This window comes from Molossus molossus, unplaced genomic scaffold, assembly GCF_014108415.1.
Source record: "Molossus molossus isolate mMolMol1 unplaced genomic scaffold, mMolMol1.p scaffold_m16_p_16, whole genome shotgun sequence".
Lineage (NCBI taxonomy): Eukaryota > Metazoa > Chordata > Mammalia > Chiroptera > Molossidae > Molossus > Molossus molossus.
The window spans coordinates 2117637-2127619 of record NW_023425351.1 but is presented as its reverse complement, the minus strand read 5'-3'; the positions used below and the strand labels follow the sequence as shown (position 1 = coordinate 2127619).

The 9983-nt window shown below is 47.4% G+C and overlaps 1 protein-coding gene across 6 annotated transcripts in view; it reads right to left on the bottom strand.

Moving 5' to 3' along the window:
- Positions 1-471: 471 nt before the first annotated feature.
- Positions 472-9983, bottom strand: part of LRRCC1 (leucine rich repeat and coiled-coil centrosomal protein 1) — a 29160-nt gene continuing 19648 nt past the window's right edge. For 3 of the 6 annotated variants that reach the window (XM_036264025.1, XM_036264028.1, XM_036264027.1), the window contains 4 exons: positions 6290-6498; positions 6081-6218; positions 3532-3667; positions 476-693 (listed from right to left, as the gene is read on the bottom strand). In XM_036264025.1, coding sequence (XP_036119918.1) covers positions 571-693; positions 3532-3667; positions 6081-6218; positions 6290-6498 — 606 coding nt within the window. In that variant the 3' untranslated portion in view covers positions 476-570. Of the gene's footprint in view, positions 694-2356; positions 2639-3531; positions 3668-6080; positions 6219-6289; positions 6499-9983 lie in introns of those variants that run through there. The other 3 variants (XM_036264029.1, XM_036264030.1, XM_036264026.1) reach the window with 3 other exon arrangements.

The window sequence follows — 9983 nt, the reverse complement described above, 5'->3', positions numbered from 1 at the left end:
AACCTTAAATGTAATCTTTAATAAAAGTCACAAGCATTATAGAAAAGGGGTCTTTAGAAATGACAGAGATGGCGACATACGCTTTCTTACGAGTGTCCCACCTCTGACCACACAGATTTCAGATACTTTTTGGCTTTATGTATGAGCATTTTGAAAGAATGCAGCTACATCAACTATAGGACAACCAATAAATATAATTAGTTCTTCATCAACACAAGGCAACAACCACTAAAATATTTTCCTTAATATAGTCAAAAGCTAATCTTAATTTTCATTTACATATTTACAGGCAAATGTGTAATTACCAAAGAATGTATAGCACAGAAACAAAAAATGTCTTGAGTCTCATTATTTTGATAGGTTTTTCTAATATACATAATTATCAACAATTTATTATAAAGACCTATATATACAATTAAACACTTTTATAAAAGTCTTTTGAAATATAATCAGAATGAAATGTGTAGAAAGAGACATTTCGAAGTCGTAGCAGTTACTACTGTTACAATATTTAATCATTTTTACAATATGCCTGCTGGTCCATTTCAATTGCATTCGTTCTCAGAACCATCACAAGTCATGTTGAATTTCATTCAGAGTAAAAGCAAGTTGCTTAATTTTTGCTTCCATTGCTTTTTTGTTCTTGCAATTTTCTTGCAGAAGTCCACGCATTTCTTCTTCAACTTGATGAACCTAAATCAAATATAAATTTTACTTTTAAGTTTCTCAAAGAGAATTATTTTAAAAATGCATTCTGAAAGAAAAAAGCCAAAAATGGATTCTTATGTGTTTTGCAATTTGTGACATGTATTTAAAGCAAAGAGGTTAAAGTAACTTGTTCAAATACTAATTGGGAAAAGGATGTTTATGTTGTAGACAAAGTACTTACATGTACTGTATTTCTCATAGGTTCTGGTGATGGACAAATGGCAATTTATTTAGACTCTATTTTAGAGTTTAGACAATTCGTTGAAGGTAGTTCAGCTTCTCAGTAGCACATCTGGACAGAAACAGTCTTCTGGCGTTGTCTTGTACTGTCCTGTGCTGCTGTGAGTGCTGAGTCATGCGTTCTTGTGGTTTCATCTTGCACTGTCCTGTGCTGCTGTGAGTGCTGAGTCATGCTTTCTTCTGGCTTCATCTTTGCACCGTCCTGTGCTGCCTGGAGTGCTGAGTCATGTATTCACTTTAAACACCAGACGCTTAGGGACTTTCAAGCTCAACATAACCTCCTTTCCCAAAGATACTCTACTAAACTCACTTCTGCAGTTGCCATCTGTTTGACAGGTCATTTTATCAGTTATTCCTCACCTGCACTCTCCTAGAGTTCTCTGAACCTCTCTCCTCTGATACAGCTCTCCCAATAGGCTACCACTATGCCCATCCTTCTTCCTAATCTGATACAGATTTCCTACTCTTTCTCCCCAAGAAAGCTAATATTTCTCCTACATTCAATTATCTTCTCTGTGATGCCTCACATTTTTTTTTCTTGACTGTCCCATGGAAGCTCTGGTACCACCTCTCTGATTCCCCAACAGACCCACCTTTAATATGACACTCTGTCCGCGGGAGGTCCAAAACGGAACCCGCATTTCCCTTTCAGCTAAGAAAGGGCCCGACCTTATACTTGACTTAGTGCCTGGTGTACCCTTGCCAAACACGGGCAGATCTGAAATAAACATCCGAAACACCTGCTGGACATGAAGTGAAGAACTACATTTTGAATAAGCCATACTTCTTTGTTCATCACGAAGATTTCCAAAGCCCTCCTCCGTCTCTCTTCACAGACTCCCGAGGGCAATGTCCCTGGTCACGCCCTGGATGGCAGTGACACGGAGTAGTCCTGTCCCATTCTGTTACTGGGCTCTTTTCCAGCGGCCGGTTTGAGTCTCGATTCTTAGAGAAGACAGCCGTCCCCCTTATCCTCGGGAATGGCTGCCTAAAACCATGGACAGTGCCAAACCCTGTATATGTTATATTTTTCCTAAGCACACACACCCATGATAAGACTTAACTTATAAAACAGGCACAGCAGAGACCGACAAGGACTTAGAATGACTGGGGCGAGGACTGTAAGGGAAGCCCGCGGCGTGGCCAGAACACCCCACTGTGCTGCCTGCACCGTGCTGCACTCGCCCTTCCTTCTGCGGACGGCGTGGCGGACAGAACGCCAGCCCTGCTGTGTCTGTGCCACCCCCACGCGCAGCGAAGGGCCTGCTGGCGCTTGTCTCGGGCCCCTGTGCAAGTCCTCACACAGGCTCGGTGCTTCTGGAGCAGCAGGCTGCTGCAGCGGGGACACTCTTCTGTCCGTGCCGCCACCCGAGGCTGAGCGCCTTCCCCACCTTCGCTAAGCACTTACCATGCTCTGAGCCATGACTCTGCAGTTTGGGGCACGGCAGCAAAACTAGCATAGATTCTTCTTCCTTCTTCACAATTTCGAGATGGAAGATTCGTTCGTACTGTAGATTTTAGCAACCTCAGCATAGGATTCTTTTTTTCCTTATTAAGCCCAGAATGTTCACCTTTCCAGTTAAAGGGAGCTCGCGATGGCTTCTCTTCAGCACAATCGAGTTGCCAGCATCACTACTCTTGCACTTTGAGGCCGTTATTAAGTGAAATAAATGTGACTGGAACACAAGCACTGTGAGAGCACGACAGTTGATCTGATCACCAAGGGCCACCGAGTGACTAACAAACAGGGCACACACAGCGTGGAGATGCTGGACACAGGGATGACTCATGTCTGGGCGGATCAAGGCGGGATGGGTTTCATCACACCACTCAGAATGGTGCGCAATTTAAAACTTATTATTTCTGGATTTTTCCATGTAATATTTTGGACCACAACTGACTGCAGGTAACTGAAACCTCAGAGAGCAAATGGTAGATTAGGGTGGGGGAGGGGCTCATTACTGTATTTGTTTCTTATCACCACTTCAAAATCAGGGAAACACGGAATTTCAAAATTGCATTGTAGGCTCGTAGATGTCAGCAGAGGGCTCACCTCAGAATCGCCTGCTGAGTCCTAGAAATGTCTAAGCCTGGGTCTGACTCCACACTTCGAGAATAAAATTTCAGGGGAAGCTAATACATTTATTTGTATTATTAAAAGCTCCTCTGTCAATATTAACAGGGCACACTGGATAGTCTGGAACCTAGTTACTGATAAAACACTACTTTTTGAGAGCTCTTCCAAGGCAGTGATGGGCGGTACTGAATACATCATCCTCGCCCGCCTGTGTGCCAGCAAAGGGCTCTGCTCTGAGACTGGGGAGGGAGACGGCGATTCTAACCCAGAGGTCACGGAGCAGGTACACACCAGGATCAAACTTACAATCTTGGTGTCATTAGAATTATATTCTACAACCAATCTAGGTATCACCAACATTTTGGCCTGGCTTCATGAGAGTTTTGGCAACATTTTTCATATCAATTTGGTCATTAAATCATGCTGCCTTTTCTCTTTATAATTCTCAATTTATTTAGTTGTAACAATTTAATACTGATAATCAAAGTGCATTTTACTTACAGTACCTTTAAATTTGCAGAATCAATATATTTCTGCTTTTCACTTTCCAGTTGCATTATTTCAGCATGATGAGCTTCAACAATTGCTTGCACTTGTTTTTTAAAGGCATCATCCATACTGTAGAGCTTTTCCATAGCATCCCTGGAAATCAGAAAACAAATCCGCATATCTGTGTGTATAAGGGTTAGGGTGTTTTTTCTTCTGAGATGCAGATCTTACATGCATATTTTAATGGGTGCACAACTCTACTAAGTAGCAAAGCGTTGTCTGTCTCCGGTAACTCTGGATGCAAGCAGCTCACCTTCCAGCAGAACTTGCGAGCAGCAGAACAGGGCAGAGCCCCTGTGCACGCTCGTCAGCCCGCCCTCTAGAAGGTCCAGTGCTCTGGTTCTCATTTCCTCCGAGCCTAAGGGGGTGGTTTACAAGTGCCTTCATGGCGACTACCACCACACTTTGTATATCTCAGTATATTAGCAGTGTGATGATTACTTGAGAACTGTATATTACAGGCAAGTTCATATTTATAAGCAGGTATGTCTGACTTCCCTGTCCTAATGTTTAACAGATAAAATCCTAGGTTAATAAAATATTAAATAGTATTCACACAGTTTTAGTGCTAAAAGTTCCAACTCCAACTCCTTCATATTAACTACAAGTGCCTTTGTTTGAAGTTAAGTCCACAGGGATCACTTTTCTGGTGCTGGCACTGCCCAGAGTGGGCTGAGCATCAGGCCCAGAGTGCACGGCCTTCAGTCCCTGCTGCAACACAGCCACGTGTGACCGAGGGCAACACTAAGGCCACAGAGAGTGGGCTGAGCATCAGGCCCAGAGTGCACGGCCTTCGGTCCCTGCTGCAACACAGCCACGTGTGACCGAGGGCAACACTAAGGCCACAGAGAGTGGGCTGAGCATCAGGCCCAGAGTGCACGGCCTTCAGTCCCTGCTGCAACACAGCCACGTGTGACCGAGGGCAACACTAAGGCCACAGAGAGTGGGCTGAGCATCAGGCCCAGAGTGCACGGCCTTCGGTCCCTGCTGCAACACAGCCACGTGTGACCGAGGGCAACACTAAGGCCACAGAGAGTGGGCTGAGCATCAGGCCCAGAGTGCACGGCCTTCGGTCCCTGCTGCAACACAGCCATGTGTGACCGAGGGCAACACTAAGGCCACACCGACAGTATTACTGCTGGGTTCAAACTAAAATATATATATAAAAAAATCTATTTATACATTAAAAAGCTATACAAATACAATTTGTTGTTATTAACAATAACTTACTTATTTCATTAAAATTCGACTGAATTAGAAACTTTTACATATATGAATTTTAGTCATAAAGGCATTAACACAAAAATAAGTTCTGTTGTTTTGTCATTAGTGACACATTTAACAATGAAATATCCGAGGTTGTAAACCTTGTCAGGCTTAATGATGTTTCCTCAGTTTAAGAACTGCTATTTATAGGAAGTGATTCTTTCTCCTAGGACCCACAGGACTGCCACTCCCAAAGCTGTGCCTGGCAGGACGGAGGGCGCAGGCCCCACGCCGAGGACCCTGCCAGCGGGTTGCAGCCCAGCCCAACGAGGTTCGTGGCAGGCAGACAGGAGCTGCTGTCAGTCACCCTCCCTGCAGAGAACAGCACTTCCGACTGCACAGAGTTAAGCGTGGGAGGGAATTCAATTCCGGTCCCACGAAACTCACTGGAAGGAAATCAGCACCATGGGGTGTGTGAGCCACGCGGTCTGTCTACACCGCCCTGTCCTTGACATGAGACCAACTGTGAAACTTGCTGCCTGTTTCCAGGGCAGTCAACTTTATAAACCACCTTAAGAGGGGTAGTCATGGAGTTACAAGGTGATGCCTGCATTTCCTCTAGCGCACTGGTTCTCAACCTTCCTGATGCCGTGACCCCTTAATACAGTTCCTCATGTTGTGGTGACCCCCGACCATAAAATTATTTTCGTTGCTACTTCATAACTGTAATTTTGCTACCGTTATGAATTGCCATCGGAAATATGTGTTTTCCGATGGTCTTAGGTGACCCCTGTGAAAGGGTCGTTCGACTCCCAGGTTGGGAACTCCTGCTCTAGAGCACTTATAAAGCCCACACACGTGGCACCAGGAACACACTTTCTCCCTCTGAAATGAGCTTCTCTGTGCCTTCCTGCTCTCAAGTCCACACAGAGCAGCCCAAACACCACCAGCCGCTCCAAACGGACAGCACGGAGACAAGACCCCGGCACCAGCCGCTCCAACCCCCGGGACCAGCCGCTCCAACCCCCGGGACCAGCCGCTCCAACCCCCGGGACCAGCCGCTCCAACCGGACAGCACGGAGACAAGACCCCGGCACCAGCACACACTCACAGGCGCCACTCCGCGCCAGGCCTGTGCTATCACATGGACACGAAGGGAACCAGTGTGCTCCCTTAATAGAGGGAATGGAGACCTGCTTGGCCAACAACCACGTCCCACACGTTTTCGCCGCTTCTTCCCCCATCGCCCCCTCAGTGTCCCTGTTCCCAGAGGCTCTGAAGCCGAGGACTCTGCACTTACTTCTGCAGTTCCAAACTTCTGTCTCGCTCCGACTTCAGCTTCCGCTCCTTGTTCTCGAACTTCTCCTTCACGTCCTTCACCTGCATCTCCAGGCTGCTGAGCAGCTGCCCCTTGTCGTGCCACCGCTGGTTGAGCGTGCTGCGGGAGGCGGCAGACATGAGACGGGCCCAGGCCGGGGCAGCTCCCTCCACCGGGAACGCCGAGAATACCTGTAGGCTTTTCTGATTTCTTCCAGCTCCAGCTCCTTGGCCTGCAGCTGCTGCTTCAGTGTAGCTTTCCTTTCGTTGTGTCTCTCCAGCTTCTCGATGATGTCGTCCAGCTGCGAAGACTTCTCCTCGAGCTGCTCCTGAGAGCACTTCTGTATCTCGGCGATGCTGTCCTGTAATTCTTTGATTTGTTCCTCTCTTTCCTGTAAACTCTTCAAGAATATAGTAAGTACTTTATTAGTTTTAGATGTCTCATTTCCTCATTCATTAGAAATGGCTTAAAATTACATTAAAAACTACAGGTTAAAAATAAACTGAATGTTCAAATGAGTGTTTTAGAAAAGATTTATAGAACGTTAAGTGCTATTAAGAGAAAATTTTTGTCCTATTCACACTTTTTATTTCAGGAAGTTAGTAACTGCTAACTAAGTTAGTAATCACACAGGGAGTAGAAAGGCAGGAGAAAGTAACACAATGAAAATCTCAACTAACACAATTTTGCACTTGAAAGAATCTGTCTTCAGGACAGAGAGACACTCTGGAGGCCAACAGCAGTGCAGCCGAGAGGGCCGTCCGCAGAGTGCAAGGGCACATGAGGCGATTTTCAGGTGTGAAAAAGGCACGGTCTCAGGACTGCCAGAACACCACATGCCAACAGGCTCTGCACCCTCAACGTCTCTGTATTGTGTCTTCTGTGCTGTGAGTCAGACAGCAGGAGGACTGCCGAGGCAGGCACAATGCCCGCAGGTCCAGGCCTCGCCTGGGCTGTTTCCCAGTAACCCCTGTGACCTCAGTCTGCTGTACAGGCTACCGGGGCGCCTGTCGGCCTCTGCACACCAGCACCAGCTGCCAGTGTGCAGACAGACACGGGTCTCCTTTGTGCTGATTCTCCCCTGCCCCACCGCCTTCTGTTCCTCTTGGGAAGAAGGAGGCAGCACACAGTGCTGGACACGTCCAACTTAGGTGGACTGTGAAGCCTCACACACAGTGCGGTTCAGGTCCTCAGGGTGTTACGGAGCTAAAAGGTCTAAGCAAGCACAGTCGGGTCCTCAGGGTGTTACGGAGCTAAAAGGTCTAAGCAAGGACAGTCGGGTCCTCAGGGTGTTACGGAGCTAAAAGGTCTAAGCAAGGACAGTCGGGTCCTCAGGGTGTTACGGAGCTAAAAGGTCTAAGCAAGGACAGTCGGGTCCTCAGGGTGTTACGGAGCTAAAAGGTCTAAGCAAGGACAGTCGGGTCCTCAGGGTGTTACGGAGCTAAAAGGTCTAAGCAAGGACAGTCGGGTCCTCAGGGTGTTACGGAGCTAAAAGGTCTAAGCAAGGACAGTCGGGTCCTCAGGGTGTTACGGAGCTAAAAGGTCTAAGCAAGCACAGTCGGGTCCTCAGGGTGTTACGGAGCTAAAAGGTCTAAGCAAGGACAGTCGGGTCCTCAGGGTGTTACGGAGCTAAAAGGTCTAAGCAAGGACAGTCGGGTCCTCAGGGTGTTACGGAGCTAAAAGGTCTAAGCAAGGACAGTCGGGTCCTCAGGGTGTTACGGAGCTAAAAGGTCTAAGCAAGGACAGTCGGGTCCTCAGGGTGTTACGGAGCTAAAAGGTCTAAGCAAGGACAGTCGGGTCCTCAGGGTGTTACGGAGCTAAAAGGTCTAAGCAAGGACAGTCAGGTCCTCAGGGTGTTACGGAGCTAAAAGGTCTAAGCAAGCACAGTCGGGTTGCCTTGACCAAACCTGCACAAGTCATGGAGTGTTTCCGTTCTCCCACAAGTCTAAGTGCTTAGGCGTGGACAGTCACGACACACATGATCAGGAACCCACAACAGCCACTCGAGAGTCACAAATGAACCGTCTTCACAATCAGAGTAACATTCAGCACCACAGCCTCGTGATCCATACACACTGACCAAAATAATGCAGGGGAGAAAGCAGAACGTCAAAAACTTTCTGTATCTGGCTTCCAGTCAGAAGCTCCCTACAGGATCTACTTGGTTGAAAACATCAAACTACAAATGTTGCAGATCAGGTCACGACCCCTGTAAGTTACTAGCCACATTACGCTCAGCCATCTCCACGTGCCCTCGTGCCCTCGGACTGAGAGACGCGGCCTTGCTGTGTGGTCAGACAACGCCTCGCACACAGCATCTCGCCTTGTGGACTCAGCAAACCATAGCCTTTCTGTTTCAGTTATCCTAGTTCAAAAGAAAATAAGCTTGGCTCAACTTTTAGAACAAGAAAAAAGTCTTACTGCTAAAAATTTCAGCACCTGTCAGTACAGCTCGACACACATGACAGATGCAGTTGGAACCCTGGACAGAGATGTATTCCAGCGGAGCGAGTGCCCACCCAGCCAAGCACTCACACCTACACCGGCCGCGGAGGAAGCACTCACACCTACACCGGCCGCGGAGGAAGCACTCACACCTACACCCGGCCGCGGAGGAAGCACTCACACGTACACCGGACGTGGAGGAAGCACTCACACGTACACTGGCCGCGGAGGAAGCACTCACACCTACACCGGCCGCGGAGGAAGCACTCACACCTACACTGGCCGTGGAGGAAGTACTCACACGTACACCCGGCCGCGGAGGAAGCACTCACACCTACACCGGCTGTGGAGGAAGTACTCACACCTACACCGGCCGCGGAGGAAGCACTCACATGTACACCGGCCACGGAGGAAGCACTCACATGTACACCGGCTGCGGAGGAAGCACTCACACCTACACCCGGCTGCGGAGGAAGCACTTACACCTACATCCCGCTGCAGAGGAAGCACTCACACATACACCGGCCGTGGAGGAAGCACTCACACCTACACTGGCTGCGGAGGAAGCAACATGGGGCAAACAGGTTTCTTCATATTCTGTATTTGATAAAATAAGTTCTCAAGGAGTTTCTTGAAAATGACCAAGGAAAAAAATCAAATATTAGGCAGTTATAATTTCTCTAAAAAATGAGTCTCTAACTTTACAAGTGACAACCCCATTTACAAGTTTCTTTTTTTTAAAAGCCCCCATTTCAGTTATTTTTACACTTGAAAATTTTGGAATTCAAGTTTGATTTAGTGCTCAAGATAATTTTCAGAAAATTTCTCTGGAGAACGTTCATGAAGATGCTATGAAACAAGCGATCCTGTCACTATCCTCCAGGACAGACCCAGCTGAAGGCGAGGGTGGGCACGCACTCCTCCTTGGAACAAGCAGAAATCTTGCAATTTATTCATGTACTTTTACATACAGGATAGTAGGTTTGTCGTAACTCTGAGAAGTGAGTCAGCAACATTAAAAGATCCTAAAACCATGCTTTAAAAGGGTATTATTCTTTCTTTTTTTCTTTTTTGATTTTAGAGAGAGAGGAAAGGAGGGGGAGAGAGAGATGGAAACATTGATGAGAGAGAACGTCGACTGGCAGCCTCCCACTGAGGATCGGGCCCACAGTCTGGGCATGTGCCCTGACCAAGAATCGAACCAGTGACTTCGTGGTGCATGGGTTGATGCTTAACCACTGAGCCACATTGGCCGGGTATCTCCATAATATTTTGAAGTAAAAGTAATTTCCAGTTAATAAATAATGCCATACATCACTGTTACCAGCAAAGTGGCAAACACTGCAGAGGAAACACATGAAATGTGTCCTATACCCTCAACAGCGGGGACTCAGAGACACACACTCACTTCTGTAAGCAAAGTGGCAGATCCTGCAGAGG